General features: G+C 45.5%; 1 protein-coding gene across 4 annotated transcripts in view; it reads left to right on the plus strand.

Annotated features, from left to right (window-relative positions):
- GPR156 (G protein-coupled receptor 156) overlaps nt 1-24951 on the plus strand; it is a 121369-nt gene extending 96418 nt beyond the window's left edge. For all 4 annotated transcript variants that reach the window (XM_086933545.1, XM_086933548.1, XM_086933547.1 and 1 more), the window contains 4 exons: nt 91-186; nt 11096-11332; nt 15871-16032; nt 20987-24951. In XM_086933545.1, coding sequence (XP_086789671.1) covers nt 91-186; nt 11096-11332; nt 15871-16032; nt 20987-22393 — 1902 coding nt within the window. In that variant the 3' untranslated portion in view covers nt 22394-24951. The remainder of the gene's footprint in view (nt 1-90; nt 187-11095; nt 11333-15870; nt 16033-20986) is intronic.
- The last annotated feature ends 391 nt before the right edge of the window (nt 24952-25342 follow it).

Genomic DNA, 25342 nt, shown 5'->3' on the forward strand with positions numbered 1-25342 from the left:
CCTGGTTTTCCGTTTAAAGAGAGTTTTACGTCTATGGAGTGTGAAGCTTGGACTGATCATTGATGGTTCAGTTTTTTGTTTCCCAACTAGGTGGCTGAGAAAGACGTGTCCTGCTCCGTCACCAGGATCCAGTTCTGCGCCTCTGCATACTCGGAGCTGTGGATTCTCCTTCTGTTTGGCTTTAAGGTAGGGGAGTTCTCATTTTGTAGTGTAGTAGCAGGTGGATAGTCAGTGGGCTCAATGCTTGGAAGATGCTGGTGGGGATGGGTTGAGCTGCTCGGCCACAAGTCACGAAGCAGTAACAATGAAAGCCACAAATTTATGGAGACTCCATTTTCAATCTGTTGGGAATGATCATTTTTGTAATTGTATGTGAATTTAATCCCTTCTCCATTCATCTTCATGAATGTAGATTTTAAAAACTGTCTGCACCTCTTCAAGGTCTCTATGTTTCACTGAAGCATGGACAGAAAGATTTGGGTGGACTGCATAGGTTGTCGTGATTATGGTACTTGTATATGGTTATAGAATTAAACACATGCACGCTAGCACCACACGTACGCTACGATGTAACGATCTAGTAAAAAGAAGTTCCAGACATAGGGAACTCACATTGTATTTGATTACCTGCTTGACTATGTTTCTGCCTTTTGCTACTGTGTACAATGTTCACCAACCTGTGTTGACTATTTTCGTTACACGGTGACAGGGGTGACAGTTGACCTATGCTCACATCGCTTCACGGCCTTTTGGCTAAGATCAAGTTTTGTAGCTGGCTGGCTGGGTTACGTCGGCTGGTTAAGCTGTCTGGCTAGGCCGGCAGGCTAGGCTGGCTGCCTAGGCTGGAAGGCTAGGCTGGCAGGCTAGGCTGGCTAGGCTGGCTGGCTAGCTAGGCCAGCTGGCTAGTCTGGCTGGCTAAGCTGGCTGCCTAGGTTGGCTGGCTAGGCTGGCTGGCTAGGCTGGCTGGCATGGCTGGTTAGCTGGCCTGACTGGCAGGCTTGACTGGCTGTGGGCGACTATGCTCACAGTGATGCCTGTAGCGAACACTACTCTCAGCTAGTCCAATTGGGAGACCATGAGTAGCACAGATTTCTGTCACAAGGCCATTTTTACACCATCTTCTTCCAGCTAAATGACTCAATTGTGCACAAGATATAAACTACACAAACATAGAAAGCTAGGGGGGTCTGAATGGGTTAGTTTATTGACCATCACACCTCACAACGTAATCCATAATAACAATAATTGAAAAAAGGTGTATAGTCAGGAAAAATGTGTGCTGCTCTGAAATCAATTAACAGTCAAGAACGTGGATAAGAGGAATTACACTAGGCTGAAGAAACTCCCATCAGCCCACCATTGTGGCGGAATTTCATCACGTGGGATACGGATGGGTAATCCAAATCTCGCCCAACCCATCCTATGATGGTGCAGAGATGGATGACCGAGGTAACCTTCTAGCCACAGTGTATTTCAAGTGATGCTGATAGTTGTGCAGTGCTCAGTGAGAAATAAGTGAGATTAAAAATAACTACTAGGACAGAAAATATGTTTATTAGACACTGTGCTAGTGTTAAGATTAAAAGACGCCTAATAGTTTGAAAGTATAACTATATGTTGGCGCTGTGCAGTGTGGTCAACATGTTTCAGCTGTTAGGAGTGAAAGTCTCCAGCTTTCTTCAGGACCGTGATGGAAAAAGCAACTGCAAAGTAAATAATTTTTCAGTGTAAATTCAAGAAATATACATACTCCTACCAGGAACTTGGAGCCCCAATGTTAGCTGGTGGATAGTAAGATAAATCGTCCTTTTCCTAAAAGAAAGGAAGATAGTGCAAACAAATGTGTATAGTCAAGACTAGTATCCACTATGATCTTTAAGTCACAATGAGGACAGGACATACAACACACAGAAAGTAAGGAGCAACCAGTCTCCTCACTTATCAAGAGGCAGTTGTCCTCCTGATCCAAGACAAAGATGTCGAAAAATGCAATTCAAAGATTATGATGTACTCACCCAGCGTTATGTGGGAAATACCTTCACCTCACCCGGCACCCGCTCGGGATAAAAATGAGGCCCCGCTCTGTTAGGATGGAAAAAATAGCTATATTGATATGTGAACTATCGCTAGTCAAGACTTCATCGCGTTATCTAGCTATTTTGTTTGTATCCAACCATTAGACATAACTCAGTTGTGTCTAAAAAGGCATATCCCCACTAAAACATAGGCTGAAAAATGCTAGTCAGGATATTGAATATTAAAGTTAATATTTTTTTGATGAGCATTACTATATTAGCTCCAAGATGGTAATTCTCAATGTGTCAGAAGTTCGAGTGTATGCACAAATTGGGCAATGCAATGGTGAGAACGCAAAAGTTCAGAGGTGTGCAAGGGCTTACCTGTCCGTCGGTACCTCTGGCCAGCTTCCGAGTGGGAGTGGAGGTGACGGACAGGTAGTGTGCACGCCCTTATACACACACGCTAATTGATCAATAAAGAACTTGCGTGTGCAATTACGAGCAATTGCTTCTAAATTACGTTTCAGTTGGTAGATACAGCGCATGCTCGGAACAAGAAACGTCCCGACGCATGCTTAGTAGAAGCAGAAGACTACTTGTTCGCGCATGCGTAAAATGAAAGCGGACAGTAGACAGTATGCCGCTTTTGTGCATGCGCAGTGAATGCACGCGATCCATACCTGCGCGTGTCTCCAGGTCTTATTTGTAATCCCGTAGGTGCCGGTATGCAGTTCCGAATGATAATCATATTCGGTGCATGCCCGCATCTGCGTCTCAAATTGTCAGAAACTACTGTAACATACACGAGTGACTCCTTCATTGATGGATTGTTGAAGTAACATTGTATTCTGTCTTTCTTCAACGAAAGCCAAGCAGGTTGCAACAATACTATGATTGGTGTAATAATCTAGTGTCACAACAAGTGAGATGTGACTATGAACTGTTAAGTCAACATAATCCGGTATCGTGGTCCCATTTTGTCGTGTATATTGGTGTTGAGGCATAATAAACATGAACAGATTCATTCAGTATGAACAGGAACAGATTCATGCAGTGGACAAATGTTCAGGATAGTTAATATAAAGATGTCACTGTTCATGTTTGTTGTGCATATTAGTGATGCGGCATACTGAATAAGGACAGATCTAATGAGTAGACAGATATTAAAAAATGATTTTATAAAGATGTCCATGCAATGTCATCATTTAATCCTCTACTGTCACTTTTGAGCGAAAAAATCAATTTCTGTTCCTTAATGAAAAGGAACCTAGATATATCGCTAATGTGGGACGGGCTGGCTGGCTAGGCCGGCGGCTAGACTGGCTGGCTAGGCTCAATCAATCAATCAAGACATTTGTAGAGCGCACTACCTACCCGTAGGGTCTCAAGGCACTTGGGGGGGGGGGGGTCCCGCTACTGCTCGAACAGCCAGGTCTTGAGCTTCTTCCTGAAGGAGAGGTGGTCTTGGGTCAGGCGCAGGTCGGCCGGGAGGGAGTTCCAGGTCTTGGCGGCCAGGTAGGAGAAGGACCTTCCTCCTGTGGTGGCTCTACGGATGCGTGGGACGGCGGCGAGGGCGTGGCTGGCAGATCGGAGGTGGCGTTTGGGAGCGTAGAAGTTGATGCGGTCGTTGAGGTAGCTCGGGCCTTGATCGTGGAGAGCTTTGTGAGCGTGGGTAAGGAGGCGGAAGGTGATTCTCTTGTTGACCGGGAGCCAGTGCAGGTCTCTTAGGTGTCCGGAGATGTGGCTGTGTCGTGGGACGTCGAGGATGAGTCTGGCTGAGGCGTTCTGGATGCGCTGGAGTCTCTTCTGGATCTTGGCGGTGGTTCCGGCGTAGAGTGCGTTGCCGTAGTCCAGTCGGCTGGTGACGAGGGCCTGGGTGACGGTCTTCCTGGTCTCCGTGGGGATACACCAGAAGATCTTCCGAAGCATGCACAGGATGTTGAAGCACGACGAGGAGACGGCGTTGACTTGCCTGGTCATGGAGAGGGAGGAGTCCAGGATGAAGCCCAGGTTGCGTGCGTGGTTCGTCGGTTTGGGTGCGGTGCCCAGGGCTGGGGGCCACCAGGAGTCGTCCCAGGCGGAGGGCGAGGAGCCCAGGATGAGGACCTCCGTCTTATCTGAGTTCAGTTTCAGGCGGCTCGTCGTCATCCACTCGGCTACCTCTTTCATCCCTTCGTGCAGGTTGGCTCTGGCGGCGGCGGGGTCGTTGGTCAGGGAGAGGATCAGCTGGGTGTCGTCGGCGTAGGAGATTATGTTGAGGTTGTGTTGGCGTGCGATGGCCGCGAGGGGGCTCATGTAGACGTTGAAGAGAGTAGGGCTCAGCGAGGATCCTTGAGGGACGCCGCAGATGACTTCGGTGGCCTCTGATTTGTACGGTGGTAGGCGGACTCTCTGTGTTCTTCCGTCGAGGAAGGAGACGATCCATTCCAGTGCCTTCTCCTGGATTCCGACATTGCTGAGGCGCTGCACTAGGGTGCGGTGGCAGACCGTGTCGAAAGCCGCGGAGAGGTCTAGGAGGATGAGGGCCGCTGTTTCTCCGTTGTCCATCAGGGCTCGGATGTCGTCGGTGGCGGCGATGAGGGCGGTCTCGGTGCTGTGGTTGGCACGGAATCCGGACTGCGATGGGTCGAGGGATCCATTCGTCTCGAGGAAGGCGGCCAGCTGTTTGTTGACGGTCTTCTCGATGACTTTGGCTGGGAACGGGAGTAGAGAGATGGGGCGGTAATTCTTGAGTTCGGTGGGGTCTGCTGTAGGTTTCTTGAGTAGAGCGTTGAGTTCGGCGTGCTTCCAGCTCTCGGGGAAGGTGGCGGTGTCGAATGAGGTGTTGATGATGTCCCGCAGGTGGGGTGCGATGACAGCGTCGGCTTTGTTGAAGACGTGGTGAGGGCAGGGGTCGGTCGGAGATCCGGAGTGGACGGAGTTCATCATGCGGACGGTGTCTTCGGTGTTGACCGCGGTCCAGGCACGGAGGGTGGTGGTGGGTGGCGTTACTGCGGTCGTGGGGTGCGTCGGTTGAGTGCTGAAGCTGTTGTGTATGTCCGCGATCTTGTTGTGGAAGTAGGAGGCGAGGGAGTTGCAGAGGTCTTGCGATGGGGTGATGTCGTTGTTTCCGGCGTTGGGGTTGGAGAGCTCTTTCATGATGTTGAAGAGTTCCTTGCAGTTGTGTGCGTTGTTGTCCAGTCGGTTCTTGAAAGCCGTTTTCTTGGCGGTGCGGATCAGTTGGTGGTGTTTCCGGGTGGCGAGCTTGAGGGTGGTCCTGTTGTCCGGCGTGGGTTCCTTTCTCCAGGTTTTCTCGAGGGCTCGGCAGTTCTTCTTGGAGCTCTTGAGTTCGTCGGTGAACCATGGGGCTCTCTTACTGCTGGGTCTGCTGGGCGGGATCCTCAGAGGGGCGAGTTCGTCTGCGCAGTTGCTGATCCACTTCGTGAGGTTGTCGGCGGCCTGGCTGGGGTTCGCTGAGCTGGCGGGAGGGTGCTGGCTCAGGGAAGTGGCGAGCTGGTCGGCTGTGATCTTGTTCCAGCTTCTTCGGGCAACCTGTTGCTGGTGGTGGTGGATCGTCGTTCTTCTGAAGGTGAAGTGGATGCATCTGTGGTCCGTCCAGTGGAGTTCTGTGGCGTGGCTGAAGGTGATGTCTTTGCTGGATGAGAAGATGGTGTCGAGTGTGTGTCCGGCGAGGTGGGTGGGGGTGGACACCAGCTGCTTGAGTTCAAGGTTGGCGAGGTTGGCGAGCAGGGTGCTGGTGTTGCAGTCGTTGTTGTTCTCCAGGTGGAAGTTGAAGTCCCCCAGGAGGATGTAGTCAGCGGAGGGGAGGGCGTGCGGGCTGACGAAGTCGGCGATGTCCTCGCTGAATTGAGTGCGTGGTCCCGGCGGTCGGTAGATCAGGGTGCCTCTGAGGGTGGTCTTCGGGTCGGTGTGGATCTGGAAATGCAGGTGTTCGGCGGAGGGTGAGGTGTTGTCGGTGCTGGTCGTGATGCGGATGGTGTTCTTGTGGATGATGGCGATGCCTCCTCCCACCTGGTTGGCGTTGCGGTCCCTCCGGGTGATCTTGTAGCCGTCTGGGATGGCGATGGCGATGTCGGGCGCTGAGGAGGCGTTCATCCAGGTCTCCGTGATGAAGGCAACGTCAGGGGCTGTGGCGTCTAGGAGGTTCCAGAGTTCGATGGCGTGTCTGTGGACGGAGCGGGTGTTGAGCAGGATGCACTTGAGGTGGTTGCTGTTGGTGTTCGGCTTGGCGGGTGCTGGTGTCGGGCAGGTCCGGATGCAGGTGAACCTGCAGGTGTTGCAGCTGAAGGGTCCGTGGACGCGTCGTGGGGTGGCTCTGCAGTATCCCGGGACTCGGCCGGTGTTGAGTGCGATGAGGGTGGCGGCGGTGTACGTCGGGCGGGTCGGGCGGGGTCCTCGTGGGCCAGGGGTCCTGGCACTGGGCGCGGTCCAGGCGCGGACGGGCGTAGACGGGCTTACCTTTGGCGCGCCTTCGGCGCACAATCGGCGCGCCCGCTGCGCGTTCGCACGGTCGCCATATATGGCGAAGTGCGCGGGTGGGCGGAGCAGCTGGGAGGCGGGAGCGGGGAGGGAACAGAAGGAAAAAAGGGGCGGGGTCAGCGGTGGTGGCGGGAAGCAGGGAGCGGGGAGGGAAGACGGAGGGCGGCGACAGGCAGGGAGAGTCAGGCAATACAGCGGGGGAAACAGCAATGAAAACAAATACCAATACTAATTATACAATTAAACACAGAGAAAAACAATTATACAATTAAGCACAGAAAAAACACCAGGGGCACAGGGAGAGGAGCGCCGATCACGGACCACGCCGCTCGAAGGAGGGGGCGTGGTCACGAGGCGGCAGTCGGGCAGCGAGGCACAGAGGAAGGGGAGGCACACGCAGCAGCTTGTGGCCGTGCGGCGTGGGAGTGTCCCAGAGCTAGGACACACTCACCTGCGTCGCACGGTCGCCATATATGGCCAAGTGCGCGGGTGGGCGGAGCAGCTGGGAGGCGGGAGCGGGGAGGGAACAGAAGGAAAAAAGGGGCGGGGTCAGCGGTGGTGGCGGGAAGCGGGGAGCGGGGAGGGAAGACGGAGGGCGGCGACAGGCAGGGAGAGACAGGCAATACAGCGGGGGAAACAGCAATGAAAACAAATACCAATACAAATTATACAATTAAACACAGAGAAAAACAATTATACAATTAAGCACAGAAAAAACACCAGGGGCACAGGGAGAGGAGCGCCGATCACGGACCACGCCGCTCGAAGGAGGGGGCGTGGTCACGAGGCGGCAGTCGGGCAGCGAGGCACAGAGGAAGGGGAGGCACACGCAGCAGCTGGTGGCCGTGCGGCGCGGGAGTGTCCCAGAGCTAGGACACACTCACCTGCGTCGCACGGTCGCCATATATGGCCAAGTGCGCGGGTGGGCGGAGCAGCTGGGAGGCGGGAGCGGGGAGGGAACAGAAGGAAAAAAGGGGCGGGGTCAGCGGTGGTGGCAGGAAGCGGGGAGCGGGGAGGGAAGACGGAGGGCGGCGACAGGCAGGGAGAGACAGGCAATACAGCGGGGGAAACAGAAATGAAAACAAATACCAATACAAATTATACAATTAAACACAGAGAAAAACAATTATACAATTAAGCACAGAAAAAACACCAGGGGCACAGCACAGGGAGAGGAGCGCCGATCATGGACCACGCCGCTCGAAGGAGGGGGCGTGGTCATGAGGCGGCAGTCGGGCAGCGAGGCACAGAGGAAGGGGAGGCACACGCAGCAGCTGGTGGCCGTGCGGCGCGGGAGTGTCCCAGAGCTAGGCTGGCTGGCTTGGCTGGCTGGCTTGGCTGGCTGTGGGCGACTATGCTCACAGTGATGCCTGTAGCGAACACTACTCTCAGCTAGTCCAATTGGGAGACCATGAGTAGCACAGATTTCTGTCACAAGGCCATTTTTACACCATCTTCTTCCAGCTAATTGACTCAGTTGTGCACTAGATATAAACTACCCAGAATGCTTTGCTTCAACTGCTCGCTTGGTTTCTGTTCCCAGGATTCAACAATCTCGTCTAGGAGGACTATTCTTCTCTGTGCTGACTGCTCTTGCTGCAACCACTTGCCCTCTACCATTCGTGCTGGCCTTATCTGTTTGAATTCAATTAACTTTTGAAACCACACCTCTTCCAACAATAGCTTTATACTCACCAATTTCTTCACTTCTCTTCCTTTGATGTATTTTGATATCTTTCAATCTTTAGTACCAGGACACCCTTCAGTATCATCTCACTCTATGAAAACAAAAATTAATCAATCAATAGATGCATCACACAACAGAACAGAACAGGTCTGGAAATGGTGTGTTGCTATACCAGACTGTGATGTAGTAGGCTGAGTGCATGAAAAGTGTCGCTGAAAAAAGAAATGCGATTCAAAACACAATATTGTTGAGAAACACACGCTAGAATGATTCCCATCAGACCACCTTTATGGTGGAAGTTACGTCATGTGGGAATTACTGATCATACAAGAACGCATCCGACCTTGTAGTGCCGGTGCGGACATGGACGTCAGTGATCTAGCTCAGGTGTTGATCCTAGGCTAGTGTAAATAAAGTGCAGTGCTCAAATAATAGTGAAAATTAAAATTGACTACATAGATTCTAGAGACATTGAGGCAGAAATCTGTGTGTCAAAGTTAAAAACACGCTGGGTAGTAAGACTACCCTGTAGCGCTGTGCAGAACGGTCAACATGTTTCAGCCATAGGGGCATTACCCCGGCTTTCTTCAGGACCTTTAGACTTGGAATAGCTACTGCAAATACACGTAGTATATTAAGTGAAAAAATGAACTATATGTGAAAGAGTAATCAATAGATGTACTAGACAAAGTTACATATCTACCAGGAACCTTGAACGCTTGGGTAGTAAGACACTAAAAACAGAGCGGAAGTGTCCACTTCCGCTTGGTTTCACATCAGAGGCACCGACGGACAGAGCGGGGCCTCATACTCCCGAGCGGTCGCCGGGTGAGGTGAGGTCTTCACCCACACAAAGCTGGGAAGAAGATTTGTTTCTCTCCCTCCAGTGGACATAACCAAGCGTTCAAGGTTCCTGGTAGATATGTAACTTTGTCTAGTACATCTATTGATTACTCTTTCACATATAGTTCATTTTTTCACTTAATATACTACGTGTATTTGCAGTAGCTATTCCAAGTCTAAAGGTCCTGAAGAAAGCCGGGGTAATGCCCCTATGGCTGAAACATGTCGACCGTTCTGCACAGCGCTACAGGTTAGTCTTACTACCCAGCGTGTTTTTAACTTTGACACACAGATTTCTGCCTCAATGTCTCTAGAATCTATGTAGTCAATTTTAATTTTCACTATTATTTGAGCACTGCACTTTATTTATACTAGCCTAGGATCAACACCTGAGCTAGATCACTGACGTCCATGTCTGCACCGGCACTACAAGGTCGGATGCGTTCTTGTATGATCAGTAATTCCCACATGACGTAACTTCCACCATAAAGGTGGTCTGATGGGAATCATTCTAGCGTGTGTTTCTCAACAATATTGTGTTTTGAATCGCATTTCTTTTTTCAGCGACACTTTTCATGCACTCAGCCTACTACATCACAGTCTGGTATAGCAACACACCATTTCCAGACCTGTTCTGTTCTGTTGTGTGATGTATCTTGTGAATAGGGGATTGAGCAGACAGGTCGTAAAACGTTCCCCTTTGACCCTCCCCCAAACTTTTGTATTTGAGTCAATCAATAGATGAACACACTTCGCTTGTTTGCCTCTGATGTGGTGGCAAGTTTAAAGCTCTTGAGGTCCAGGCTGCTCAGGTGCTTTGGAGCAACCAAGAATAAGGGCGCAGCCAAATGTTGTCAAGTCTCCTCCATTGTACAAGTGACGAGGAGCGCAAGCTGTTTCTGAACTCAAGAGACCCTCATGTCTAGCCTCCTGCTGTTGTGTAGGACCTGTTGGTGGAGCTCCACCCATTTCCTTCTCTTATCTGTCATTTGTTTTGGTCCACCAAGCAATATCTAAAGGAGGGACACAATAAAAAAACAAACCAGTAGCATGAAATACTCGAGCCGACTGAGTCCAGTCCTAAGGGTAGGGGGTACGCGATTCATCAAGATCAAGCGATTCCTCGGTGAGAAGCCACTCACAGCTGATCTGCTAGAGGAGATGGCATTGAAAGACTAGGGGTCAAATGAGGAAGCATGTTTTTAGCAAGTCTACTGATGTGCGCCCAGCAGCCAATCATCATCAGCCTCTACAGAGCCTGCCAGACATCCCCAGCCAAGAGTGCCAATGCTCTGTATGCACCACAGTCATTACTCTTTCCATGCATTGCAGTGATGAGCATCCAGCCATCTCACTTAGGGGTTCTCCCCTAAATCTGATCTTAGAAAGGGCCATACTATCCAACCAGTGGATCTTTCTAGAGCAATGAATGAGCTTCAGACAATGTCCAGTAAAGACAAAGAAAGATTTTACTATTGTGGTACTTGATGCCAGAGTAATGTCTAGTGGTTGAGAGCTGTCTTACTAGAAGCTGCACCTTACAACATCTTGAAAATCCATGTGTGTGTATGACCAATAGGATCCATGTGGAGAGTGTGTGTGTTGTCTCAGTCAGTGGTTCTTAACCTTTTAGCTTCTGTGGACCCCCAAGAAATCATTACTGGAATCCGGGGATCCCCACTGAGTCATTATTGGAAGCTAAGGACCCCCAGCCTAAGTCAGTTCTATGATTTGGACCTCAAAACAATACACAAAAATACAAAAACAATTATACGCCAAAGAAATATCAACTATTAAAATATTTTGTGTAATTCTCTAACTCACAGAGGTTTTGTTGTGAACATAGTCCATAAAGCCCTACTCTACTGCTCTCCTCAATGTACTAATGTCAAAGTCCTCACCCAGATGTGCACAATATCTTCAGTAATATTTTTTTAACTCCAGGATGTTCTAGCTGACAGAGCAAGCTCAAAAGCATCAGGATTGGGGGCTTGCTTAAATAATGGCACTATAGAATCCACTGTTGTGTTGCTGTTGTTATTGACTTGTGTTTCATCTTTCTGTACAGGGCACTGTTCTAATATACGGCACTTACCTGGCTGGCCTGACTGAGAACGTCAGCTCCCCACCAGTGAACCAATCCTTGACAATTATGGTTGGTGTAAACCTAGTGATCCTTATCGCCGGGGTGGTCCTTTTGGTGACACGCTTCTTCTACGCCTGGTCCAACCTGGTGTTCGGGCTGACTTCGGGTGGGATCTTCCTCTGCACGACCACCGTCAATTGCTTCATTTTTATTCCACAGGTAATCGACGAATCAAGAAATTGAACCAGATTTAGCTATACCACTGCAAAATAAGAGAACTAAACTTACCCATGGGCCTTTAAAAATTTGAAAACAATGCTGGACTTAGCCATGTCCCTTAAAAATAGGAACAGCGACAAGGAGTTAGGCATGTTGATCCAGACTTAGTCGTACTCCGGACAAATAAAGAAACAGATCAGATTATGCCATTGTCCTAAGGAATAATGGAACAGTGACAGACTTAGACACATACCAGCAAATAAGGGAACACAGCCAACTTTTGCTATGCCCCTGACAAATTATATAATCGCTCCAGATTTAGACAGAGCATAGCTTAGAGGATACAAACATGTCCATGGCTGGCACTCCCTTGACAAAAGTGTGACAATAGGGTCCGCACATCACTAAGCTTCTATGGGGCCACTAAAATATGCCAAATAAATTCACTGAGGAGGTATCTCAGGATGATTTGTAATGTATGGCATGCAAAGGCAAACATTGTGTGCATGAGTTTGAGTCACAAAATTGTCTCATTTCACAAATAGTGCTTACCTAAAATTACATATGGCTGAAACATGTAGACCTATTGATGTGGGCGTCCATTCCCACTTCATTGACATCACACCTTTTGCTAAAGGATCCAAGACGAGATACATTAAGGTAAAGGAAACCTGCAGGAAATTTTAGATAGTGATCCCTCCCCAAGAAAATCAAGAGCGCCGCTGATCTTCAGCGTAACGCCCGCCCAGATAGACAAGATGTCATGGGCCAGGATCCAAGGATGAGACATGCGACTAGTGGTTCTAGTGGGCAGGGGGCTTTTAAAGCAAATAGGGATGCCCCCCACTCTGAATTTTAGAGAGGCGTAAACAGTATTGAGTTCTCTCTTCTTTGGTTATAGTCATTAGTGACCAATCACACTCTATATAAAAACACATTGATGCACTGTATACAAATCCCTGTACCCGGTGTGACTGCAGAACCTGCCATGAAAGACTCATCATGATGCACCAGTCAGTAGCTAAGCCACCCATAACCCCCTCTCCCTGTACTGCTGTGGATGCAATAGTGATTGAGTCAGGGACCAGCTGCAGAATCACATCAACAGTGTCCATAGGTTTATCTAGATTCCATGTGTTACATAACCTGATGAAGGCCATGTCAACTGAAGCCAGTGAACCAATCACATGCAGCCCTCAAGGAAACATCCTTTATTTGTATTATGAGTAAGAGATGCTACTAGAAAATACTCTCAAATTTTTCACATTGAAATGAGGTTTGAATATATTAATTTGCTTTAGGTAATGCAACATAATTATAGCCAAACGCATGCCAGTTCTCAGCCCAGTTAATAACAAATGGTGCTATTACCCAATTTATAGCATTCAATTTACCCACCTCGAAAGGATGGAAGGTTGAGATGTTCTTGCTGGGACTTGAGCTTGTGACACTACTGTGCAGATTTATTAAATTATATTGTAGCGAAGTGCAGCAGCTGCAAATGCTACACTGCGTGAGAAGGAGAGAGCAGGAGAGCGCCATATTTACAGAACTATGCCACCCTCCTTCTCTCTTTCTAGCACTGGTGCAGAAATGTGCTGCCATGCGCCATGCACACACCTTTGCACCATAGTGCAAGGGTGTCTGCGTGAGTCTAGCATAGGTTTTGTACTGGAAGGATACCCTTCCAGTAAAACATACTATGCTTAGACTAACTTTAAAACTTTTACCACCTTTTATGTGTGCTGTACAATGCAGCACAAATGAATAGTCGGAAAAGTGCCAGGTTGAAGTGGGCGCTTTTGTTTGACGCAAAACCCTGTCTACTTTTTTTCCGTAAATAGGGTTTCGCGTCAGAAACCTTTGGTCGTTGCATGGGGACGCGCATGCACCGCCCATGGTACGCCCCATTGGCAATAAGTAATTCAAAGCCTGCTACTTCCTAGTGATTTTCCAGCGCAAAACAAGTTTTGCACTGGAAAGTAAATTAGTAAATAAAGATTTTGCATTGATCTGCGTCACTTTTGTGATGCAAACACAGCGCTAAATCTTAGTAAATATACCCCACCATTTGTTTCTGTCAAACGTTCCGCACAGTGAGCCGTCCTCTCAATTTGTGTGCTCTCACTACGCACAGCGTAAGCTGTCTGTCACAGCCACCGTTGCTTACAACACTACTCAGAGTGGGCTTCAGGTCATTTCTTCTTTACCTTGCTTTTGATTGGCTGCGTTGTATCCACCCAATGCTTATGTCATGGAACTATTTTTTCTTTCCTAATTTTGCTATCACTTCCTATTTAGCACGTCATGTGAGAGCATATTCTGCTCCTTGCTCACTAGTTTGCTTTTCCATGCTCCCCTCTTCCTCAACTTCTCTGTTTTCCCACCTTAGGCTCATTGTCAGGCTCTCTGTCCCCTCCTCCACTTCTCTATCATATCCCGCTTCTCTCCCTTCTTTATTCGTCTGTCGCCTCCATGGCTTTTTCTCCCTTCCCCACCCCTGTCCAAATGATAGCCCCCTCCCACTGTTCACTCTTATTGGCTCTGCCAGTGCTTGATGCTTTTAAAAGTGCTTCGATATTAGTAAAACCAACCCTCCCGTTGTTGCTGTGGCTGCCAAAGGCGCAGAGATACTCCTCCGGGAGTCGAATCTAGCGCGATACAAACCCGCAAATAAATAAATAAATAAATACCGGCCCCTGTCCATCTTCACGAGGAAAGAAAGTATTACTTTCTATACATTGAAGATGGCGGCCACATCACTTTCACACCTGAAGGACATCTATGTATAGAAAATCACATACTTTTAAGATGGCCACCAGGTTGTGTGACAAACATTGCTATCATGTCACACAATGTGGCAGCCATCTTATGGAAATATTATTTTTTATTCTTTTAAGGTCAAGCCTGCATTGCATTAAGACACGTTGTGTCATGCAACGGGGTGGCTGTCTTGAAAGTATAGCAAACAGACGTTCAAGAAGGGCTCATCTCCATTATTGGCTTTGCCAGTGCTTTCACATTTCAAAAGCAACCAGCATAGGAAAATCCAATATGGCGACCATAATGCATTGCCAAAGCAGGACCAATTTGCCAATGCGTGTTTGCTTGGCATAGGGCTAAACTTACATCTTTGACTGCCTTTTTCAGCATTTTGTTGCTTGTTTCAAACAAATGATATGGTGTGATATCTTTAAAAAAGAAAACAAGCATCTCTCTAACACTGGACAAGAAGGGAAGGAACAATGTCAGGTTTTCAGGGTATTTATATGAAATACATTTGCATACAATGAATCTAAATGAGATTCATTTACATATTAAGTGGATAGCCTAGCTTTGACCCCTGGCAACCAAGGGTGAACACCCTAACCCAAAGAGCTTCAAACTTTTTAATGGCACACCGCCAAAACCCCCATATAAAATAATTTCATCATTCCCATGCTCCCTAAAATTACAAATCCATTTTCTCACAATTATCCTACTCAATGTCATATACTGCAAGCAAGATAAAGGATCCTATGGGTCTTGAAAGATGGCACTCTAGTAAATATAAACAAAACTGATTTACAGTAATACATTTTCAGTTAATCCCACTTGATAGAAAACAGGCAAACATTTCAAGTGATATCACGGGATTGAGGGATATATTAAAAGATTTGTCCAAAGCACTGTTCTTTCATACTCATTTTACAATAAATCCCATATGTAAAATTGAAAAAATAACATAAGCCAAAGAGTCAAAAATGTGTAAGGGATTTTAGAGTTAGTCAAACAAGTTTTTCATCCTTGCCTTTTATTTTCTCATATTTCCATCCAGCTGGTAACTGGTACTTTGTCAAGCCTGTCACCGCCGCCATTCCTGTTTTTTTGGACAAATGGACTTTGCATTCTGGAATTTTTGACCCATCTTTACAATACTAAATTTAAAACGGCAAGTCACAAAATACAATGTGCTGCTAGTAAAAAATAAAATGGGACTACTGGCAGCTCAAGACATATTCAACAATGTGAATGTTGCAGTAATGTTCAATTATCCATTTTAAAAGTACAGCTAAATACATGATTATCAACATACTATTGGCAGACCTGTCGCCCTACAAGTGTCCACAGTGTGACAATCAGAAATGAGAAGGTGCTACGTTGACCATTATTCCCCCCGTGCAACCTACTCCCTACCTGACAAAAGACTTGCTGATGGCCCACTACAAGTAGCTCTTTCCTTTCACTAAATCACAGTGCTGCTTTTCATCTGTTTTTGTTGAGGCTCCATAGGGGCATACTAAATCCTCATCTTGGACATTTACTATACCCCCAGGCATTAATTCACGACAGTTTCGAGACCTTTGGCCTAAATCAATGTTACCCAAATTCTTTTATTTTGTAATATATTCACCAAGCTTATTTTCATTATCAAAAATTTCTGAATGTAGGGTAATAGCCTTGTCCATTTTAAAGCTTTTAAAGTAAATAAAACACAGTTTGATACTCTTTATAATGAGTGTAGTCTGGGTACTGACATGTGTGCTTGTTATTTGCAGCTCATGCAGTGGAGGCAGTTTGAGGAGGAACACACCCACAGCATTGGGCAAATGGCCAAGTTCTTCAACAGCCCCAGCAAGAGCTTCCGCTCCATGTACAGCGAAGAGCAGATTTACCAACTCCTGGGGGAGAATAACTCAATGAAACGACTGCTGACCGAGGTACGTGGGTCGCCAGGTGTAGGGTAGCTGGACCAGTGCTCAATGCGGACATTATCATGGAAACATTTATAGTTATGGCGTACAGGGACTGCAAGGCACATTTGCTATTCCCATCTCCTGAGAGGGACTGATGGCCTATCCGGAATCATCCATGTTTCGCTCAGCATGATGACAGCCAATATATGCACCGGCTTGTCCGAAAATCGCTCACCAGCCCACCTCTGCTTGGATAACAATGCCTTTTATTCACTGGCTTTTTTCTACAAATACTACATTTCTAGTAGTTTCTTCTACACCGATGTGCATTATCAACACCTTGCACACCCTCAAACATCACCTTATTCCTTTTAAGTTCGAAGAAACCTGGATCTTTGATTGTTCCCTCCATAAAACGGGTGGTTCATGTGCCTCACCAAGTTAGTAGAATTTGCCTCTTCTTTATTTATCTTGAGACATAGCCTCCACTATTGGGCATCAAACCCTAGATGAACGGCCATCTTTGTTTTGAGAAGTAGCAATAGTACCATAATCAAATTTGTGATGGCATAAAAGTCAAGTAAATGTGTTGCTTAAGGGGGAAGGTGTTTATTGCTTTGGTATCTCTGTGTCTACAATAAGTCACCTACAGGGCATGTAATGAAGGAGTTCTTTGAAGCCATGGATGGAAGAGAATAACATTTCCAAACTTCAGAACTCAGCTCAGGAAAACCAGGTTTAATTCTGGGAGTGTACAACATTCAAGGATGCTGAAACGTTGGTCTGTATCCATGACGCAAACATTGTACTGTGGCCAACAAATTAGTTAAACTCACTAGTCACATTAAGAGTATTTGAGAGACTGACTTTCAGCAATTTTCTCATTAACTTTGAAAAAGGTGCAGACCTTTTTCAAAGTTAATGAGAAAATTGCTGAAAGTCAGTCTCTCAAATACTCTTAATGTGACTAGTGAGTTTAACTAATTTGTTGGCCACAGTACAATGTTTGCGTCATGGATACAGACCAACGTTTCAGCATCCTTGAGACTCTAAAGATATATAAAGAACACTTTCCAAACCATAATTAGGCATGAGTGGAATTTAGTTCTTCCAAAGAATCTATAAGATTGCAAAATAGTGAATAGTTTATTCCATTACGCCTCAGCAAAAACATATTTTTGCAGAAATTCTGTTGCACAAATAACAATTTATAGGGATGGTATTGTATTTATATAGTGCTTACTATCCCTGACAAGGCTTTGCAGTATTTCACTTATTTTCCTAAACCTAAAGGGCGCAAAATTTTATTTCTGTGTACATCTTCCAGTACAATACATGAGGAAACTGTAAAGGTTTCACTTACTTTGCTGGGAAAATAATCTACGTAGCTGCATTTTGCTTTCATAATAATTTAAATAAACCCCAAGAAGGTTTCACCTTTTTTTACGGCTGCCACGAAAACTAGTATGATTTTATGCTTAATGCTTAATGTTATGCTTAATTTAATCACTGTATTTTACAAATTTTCTTTCTAGTTTTACCTCCACCCATAGTTCAAAAAAATGATTCGCAAATTCCATGGAATAAAATGTTTTGAGAATTTCATGAATTCTGCTAAAGTCATTCCCTAAATCATTCCCTAACCAAATTATCCAGATCGAAACTATTATTTCCGTTTAAATTTCAGTTTTAAAGAAGCAGTAACAAAACAGCAATGATGAATGTGTGTCAAAAAATTACAATCATGAATGAATTTACAGATAATAATTTGTGTTCTAAATTTCCTACATTTCCTTCTAATTTCAGCTCCTCAAATTATTTCTGATTAGAACTCGAACTGATTATGTTTTAGGTGCACCATATTAAACAAACCTTGACAATCTGCACTGTTTTCGAAATATGGAATTTTAAAAAGTTGACCTCTTTGCTGTGGTTGTTCACAGCTACCAGCCTCCTGTTCCCTTCCCCAATATAAACAGCTTTTTATCATACTTCATAAGGTGTTGTATACTAAGAGCTTTGTGTCATAAATAAGACACGTTGAAATTAATGTATATAGATGCATTTGACTATTGGAGAAATGCAGTCCAACCTTTAGAGTGCAATAATGAATTTTGAAAGCTCAGCAGGGCTAAAGTCTGGTACAAAGAGTTTAGGAGACTTCTTGGTGGAATATTTTTGTTGTGCTCTAAGGTAGGGTCACATATTTACAAAATTCCTTGGGGGTGTACTCCCACTCTGCACCACCACTGCCAGGCACCTGCAGGGGGACAGGCTACCCTGCTATGCCAGCTTGATACAGCCTGGAGCAGGTACTTAATTTTTTCAGGGGTGCTTTTGATTCTGAGTGTGGCCCTGAAGAGCATCAACTAAAAAATCCAATGTATGTTTGTGAAGTTTTTATATCACACAACTCTATAACTCAAACAAACTTGTAAGGGGAATAAAAAAAAGTGGATCCTACAGGCCCCATGAAGCAAGCATCTGCTCAAGTGTCAGTGTCAGAAAAAGAGGCATATGAGGAGTGAGGAACAAGATAGATGTGGAAGAAGAGGCTCTAAGGGAAGGAACAGCTTATGAGCAATGGAGATGAGATGGGGTGCATGAAGGGAGTGCAGGACTAAGAAACAAAAAGTGAAAAGATGCTAAAGAAACTAGTGGCCAAATTAAGAAAACAAGTGTGTTAAGCAAGCAAATGACAATATTTAAATTCAAGGTTTTGTGCCTTTCTGAGCAGCTAATTGATGACCATGAAAACTTAAAAGCTAGCCGATCATAGAACATGGCCAGGTCTTGAAGCTTTTATGAAAGTTGCGATGATTCTTTGTCAATCTGATTCTGAGGTCCAGAGGAAGAAAGTTCAAGAGAGGAGAAACATAGGCAGAAAGCGCCCTGTTGCTCCAAATTCCTCTCCAGATGTGGGACACAAAAGCAGCAGTAGTGGTGAAGTAGACACCATAAGAGAGGATTAAGACAATCATTTGAGTGTGAAAGGGGCAATACACCAGGCAGCGGTATTACCTGATGGTGAAGGGGCAGGAATTGATATCTAGGAATAACAAAATGGAAATTACAAAGAAAGTGCCTAAGAAGCTCAAGGGCAGTGAAGGTCACTGTCAGCAGTCATAGAAATTCAGATCCAGCCTTATGATGCGCGCCTTTCACAAATGGACTAGAAGGAGGGTGAGGCCATCCATGCCCAGGGACTGGAGTCTTTCTTGCAGGAACTCTTGCAGGAGATTCAATGAGACATGCAGCCAATCATTGGCACAAATTCTCTTTCTAAGGGCTAGTGGCAGAGGAATTCAATCTGCCTCTTTGTAGTCAGATATTTCTCCACAACCGTGCAGAATTTCATCACCTACATGCATACAATGACTGAATACAACACATACTTACATCCTTCTAACCTTACTATCAGCATAGTAGGAATATGAACTCATGATTAATATTTACAAAGTCATTGATGGCGTATGAGACAAGGGCCAGAACCAGTGGCGGCTCGCAGAGGAAATGCTGTGGAGCAGTGAGGCGGGTCAGGGGCGGGGCTGGGTGGGGGGTAGTGGAGTCCGTCATATGACAGCAAAGATGAAAGTAATTAAATAAATATCTGCCGTCGTATGCCGGACTCCACTACTCCCCACTCCCGCCTCACTGCCCCCACAGCGTTACCTCTGCGAGCCACCACTGGCCAGAACGCATACTGTGAATTAGAGGAGCAGGCCATTTTAATATAATTTACGTGTAGACTGCTGAATATATTTATGAAATGATTGACATTTGGGGGATGGTGGTAAAGCTGTTGGTTTGGTGGAGTTATTTACTCCTGCCATACCGACAGTCTACCACGGTGTGGGGGTCATTTTGCAGGTTGGCATTAAAGGGCAATGAAAACTGTCTTTCGTTAGCCCCATTTAAATTGGGTGGCCAGTTGAATCCCCAAACCTCCAATAGCCATTATCCCGTTGGGCCGTCAGAGGAGTATGCCAGCGAAGGAGATTGAGTAGTTTCCGTTGCTGGAATAGTTGAGATCTATCCATCTGTAAATCAGGTGAGTGAACCGTAAGTTTTGTGTAGAGAGTCCTCCATCTACCCCAAACTCTAAATCAGCCCCTTCAAGTATATGTCTCTGATAAGCCAAGTTCTGGAACCGAGGTACTCGAACTGGACTGTTATTCACAGAGTGATCCAAGCAGTGCAACAGTGGAGCAAAACTAGAGTTCTTTGCCAATGGGATTTAAAGACGACAAAAGAGCCCAATTCTGAAATTCTACATTTGTGCCCCTGGTGTATGCGAAGTTCTAACACTTCTATACTAACAATGAAGTTCCCCTCCATATGCGAGAGTGAGCAAAGAAAGACAGAAACTTCCAAGAAGAGAGAGCCCAGAATTGGCCCAGAAGCTATGTAAAATATTGCCTAGAAAAAGACCATGGCAGCCAACTTACCGCACTATACCTTAGCATCAGGCTTTTCCACATCTTCCGTGCTACCACTCACAAAGAGTCTGAGCGTGCTAAGCTGGAAAGAAGGTGAGCTATGCATCTCTTCCTAGTTTTGGAAGCACTGACAACATGTGCCCACCTTCAATAACCCCCTCCACCTGTATTAATTGCTTGATGCTTACTTCTTCCACTTTTCTGCAAAACTAGCCATAAACAATAGAATGTTGAGCAACTAAACATTGTTAATTTGAAGTGTCCAATTTGCCATGCTCCTGGCTAAGAGTGATAGAATAGGATAGTCAATTATGTTATCAAACTGCATGAATCTTCAAGGTGCGGTTTCTTGTGAGCAAATTACAATGATAAGATGTAAGAGAAAAATAAGATAAGACATGTCAGATATATGGAAAAGTCCTGTCCGATACGTGAAAAAATTTACTGTGGCAACTCAATGTGATCTGGATTGGTTGGAAGGTCTTGCTGTCAAGGGCTTACACTCCTCATGCGTTTCTTTAATATTTATCTTTTCACAGAAAGATGCAGTGATAGAAAGTCTGCAAGAGCAGGTGAACAATGCCAAAGAAAAGCTCTACAGGCTGATGTCTACGGATTGTGATGACCAGCACCTTGACACCAACCCTTCTTCTATGGCAATCCCAGCTTTTGCTCACAGCCCAGAGGGGGAAGCGGACAATGCTGGCCACAGCATGACCACTGCAGACTCATGGCCAGAGCTGGCAATACATGTGGACCAAAGACAAGAGGTGCTCAGTGTGGATGTCCTGATACAGAATCAGGTGTCCTCATCTGGTCATCAGAAGAACAGCAACAATAAGGATCCTATAGAAATGCTGAATCTTGACAATGCGTCATCAGGAAATAAAGACACCGAGGCTGTGCTGGATGGATCTGCAACCGAGCCTGCATGCACCACTAAAAAGGATGGTAAAGAGAGGTGGACTAATTCAAGTGAAGGCAGCTCTGGCTTTGAAGATCAGCAATCAAGCCTTGACAATTCAACAACTCCTGAGAATAATGTTTCACTGAAGCCAAGTCTGCCCTTGACGTTAGGAGGAACCACAGAGCAATCGTCACCCAGGGTGAACTACGTGAGCAGCGAGAAGCTGCAGGAAATTCTCAAAGAGCTAAGCATAGACACTGTGGGGATCCGAAACCTGAAGTCGCCCGACAGGCCAAGGCGAGCTAGCCATGGCATGCAGCACGAGGTCAACGTGAGGTCACCGGAGCCCTTCAGGAATGTCAGTCTCAGCCTTTCTCCCTACATGATGAGAAGGAGGAGGGGCCAAACCTACTCTTCCAAAATCCTTCCATCATCATCATACCACCTGGGGCCACTGCCCTCACATGTTCTGTGCATGAGGAGCAAGAGGGCCGGTGTGGCATGCAATGGGCTTGGGCCTCACACTGAAGAAGAGCTACCTCCTATCAACGAAGGTCATGAGCGTGAGGTGCATCCTCGCAGCAAGTCAATGCGGCCTGCCTTCAATCGAGACCTCAGTCTGCAGGCTGAGGACAATAAAAGTTCACCTGAAAATCCAGGAGATGTAAAACAATTTGGAGTAAATAATAATCATCACTTTCTTAAGAGAAGGAGGAGCCGTCCAACAGAACAGTTTGCCCTGGGCCCGCTGAACAGACCTAGGCGCGAAGCAACAAACAACGAGACTGTGGATGAACCCAGGAAACGTTACACCCAGGAGTCCATAGATTCAGACTCCAGCAGCTCAGAGGAATATTTCTGCTGCTGCCACAGGCCATTTTGTGAGATCTGCTTTGAGAATCCCTATGACTCTAGTGACAGTGGCACATCTGGAACAGATGGTGAGACTTATGGCAACGCAGAGCATTGGGTGAAAATGCGTGCTGGTGCCCAGGCAGTGGTTAACTTCAAGGAGGACCTCCAGCCCACGTTTGTGTGAGCAGAACTGCCATGTTGCGAAAGCACGAACACTTGACAAGACACGAGGCACTTTCCAGTTGGAATCGGGAGGACCTTCAGACTCTTCGCTCTGTGCAGTCATGAAGACAGCGGTGGACAAAGCTCTGGTCTTTAGAGAATGTATGACGTTACAAGGCATACATTTACAACGCATGCCTTTACAACACAGTTTTTACATCACAACATCCTTTACAACGCACTCCATTACATCGCATTTTTTTAAACTACCTTTACAACGGATCACAATATACCTGTACAACATATACCATTACAATGCACACCATTACATTGCATTTAAGGTAAGTGTTGGATAGTGTAGGGGTAAAAATGACTATTCTAACTCCAGGTGGTGCAACAGTAGGGTAAGTGTTGGATAGTGTAGGGGTAAAAATTACTATACTAACTCCAGGGTGTGCAACAGTATGGAAAGTGTTGGATAGTGTATGGGAACTATGCGTTGTAATGGTATGCGTTGTAATGCTTGCGTTGTAGTGACATGCAATGTAGTGTCATGCGTTGTAATGCCCGCATTGTGGTGACATGCATTGTGAAGGATGTTGCGATGTAATGTCTGCGTTGTAAGTGTTGTGCGATGTAATGGTTGCGTTGTAAGGGTTGTTTCCCGTCTTTACAGGACCACACTTGCTGAGGTCTTGTAACTAGGCCTGGAATCTCAAAACAAATGTTATTGGATCCATCCTAATGTGTGAATTCCCTGAAATGGTATGATTCAAGAACAACAAACCCCATCTCACACTTGTATGTAACTTTTATTCTAACAGATGGGTGGGTTTCTGCAGTCCACTCAGGCATTTCAGAAAGTCACTCTTCACCAGAAAAGTGAATTTAATGCAGGTGATCTTAGATGTTTATTGAGTTTAACTAAAGTCCCATTTTCCCACACAGGTCATGTTTCTGTAATATTTAAATGTTAACTTTTTTAGAAGGACTTAGGGCTCATCTCTCACAGTGCATTGCACCCTATTGTCTACATCTCAGCAGGGTCGCCTACAGTGCCCCTTTCCTCCAACAATAGTCCCCCCTCATATCCTTCTCCTAGCGAAATAATGATATGTTATTACATAGCACTTATTCAAGTGCGCAGAAGCAATATAACATGGAGGGGTCACATATGGACCGAAGAACAGCCAAAGGTATAAGTGGCAGTACTCCAATACCAATACATGAGTACACTGTTACAACAGACAGCATGGCAAAAGGCAGGGATAGTGATCAGGAAATGACTTGAGTATCAATATTTATTAATAATAATGACCTTGATAGCCTTGTTACCTATTGAGGATGGGGGTACAGTTTTCATATCTATGTGGGCTATGAATCAAGCATGTGTTATAGATCAAGAGAGAGCTGTTTCTTCAAGTTCTTAGTTTCCTATGATGGACAACTGGTAGATTTCAACACTGGCGACATGGCGTGTTGAATTTAGTGATCTGTGTGTATTTCTCAATCTGTGTTCAATCATGAGAAAGCACATTTTAAATTTAATACCAGCTCAGAAGCTATCCTACTAGTCTCTTCTGAGGTCTGTAAATTTAACAATTAAGAATATATACCACAGCTCCTCTGTAAGATGTTTTTAATCTTAGGAACAATTCAGTCCCTTCCCTTCTAAGAGTCTACTTCTAAGAGATGTGTAAATCCACCACCTGTAAATATATCCCATAACTCCCTTGTGAGGGTTTTCTAAACAACAACTGAGAAGTTATCCCAAACCCTCTTTAAGAGGTCTTGAAACATAAGAACTCAGAAATTATTACATAACTTGCTTCCAAGAGTTCTATTATCTTAACCACAACTGAGAGTCTATCTGACAAATCCCTTGTAGGAGATTGATAATCCTAAGAACAACTAAAAAGTCATCCCATAATTCCCTTTAAAGAGGTCTGTAAACTTACCAACAACTGGGAAGCTGTCCCAAAACTCTATTGTACGAGATCTATGAATCTATGACCAACTCAGAAACTATCCCACAACTCGCAAGTGTCGACTTCTAAGAGGTTTGTCAATCTAACAACAGAGGTCTATAAACAGCAACTAGGAAGCTATCCCAGAACTCCTTTGTAAGAAGTCTAGAATACTAAGAACAACTCAGAAATTATCCCTCGTTTTGAAGAGGTTTATAACTTAACAATTCAGAAGCTATCTTACAACTCCCTTGTAAGAGGTCTATAAACTTAACAACAACAAAGAAGCCATCCTAAAACTCCCTTGTAAGAGATCTATAAGTCTAAGAGCAACTACTCAGAAGCAACCCCACAAGCCCCTTCTGAGAGGTCTTTAAATCTAGAACAACGTAGAAGCTATCTCACAACTCCCTTATAAGCGTCCTATAAACCCAACAACTGAGAGGCAATCTCTAAAGGTCTATCAACCTAAGAAAAAATCAGACACTATTCCATTACTCCCTTCTATGAGATTTATTAACCAACCAACAACTGTATTTATGTATGAATGTAGTATTCCTATAGAGTAAACCTATTGAAAAGGCAGCAGAGCAATGAACAGGGTCAAAGAGAAACATAAGGTCAATGCGTGATAGGAGAGTTATCTGGTTAGTTGGCAGTTAATGCTATGTATGTTTGTGGCGTTTGTATAGAGTGTGCCTTGCCAAAAGGCAGTGGACCTAGCTGATATCACCACCTAGTGCCATGCAGAAGCTATTGCAAGACTTTGTGGAACTAGTTTGGTGTCTAGGGGATTCACAAGGTGAGGAACCTGCAATTAGAAGAGTCCATCAGAAATAAGCATTCTCCGGGGAAATAGACCATGTGAGAACAAAGTACTGTGTAACTGAAAAAATCCAACATTGATTATATTAGCCCTATTAGACTGGTGAAAGCATGAAATGGCATGTTAAATACAACCCACAACTGATAAACTATTCCTAATCTCCCTTCTAAGAGGTTTA

Source organism: Lissotriton vulgaris, chromosome 8 (assembly GCF_964263255.1).
Source record: "Lissotriton vulgaris chromosome 8, aLisVul1.2, whole genome shotgun sequence".
In the NCBI taxonomy this organism is placed as follows: Eukaryota; Metazoa; Chordata; class Amphibia; order Caudata; family Salamandridae; genus Lissotriton; species Lissotriton vulgaris.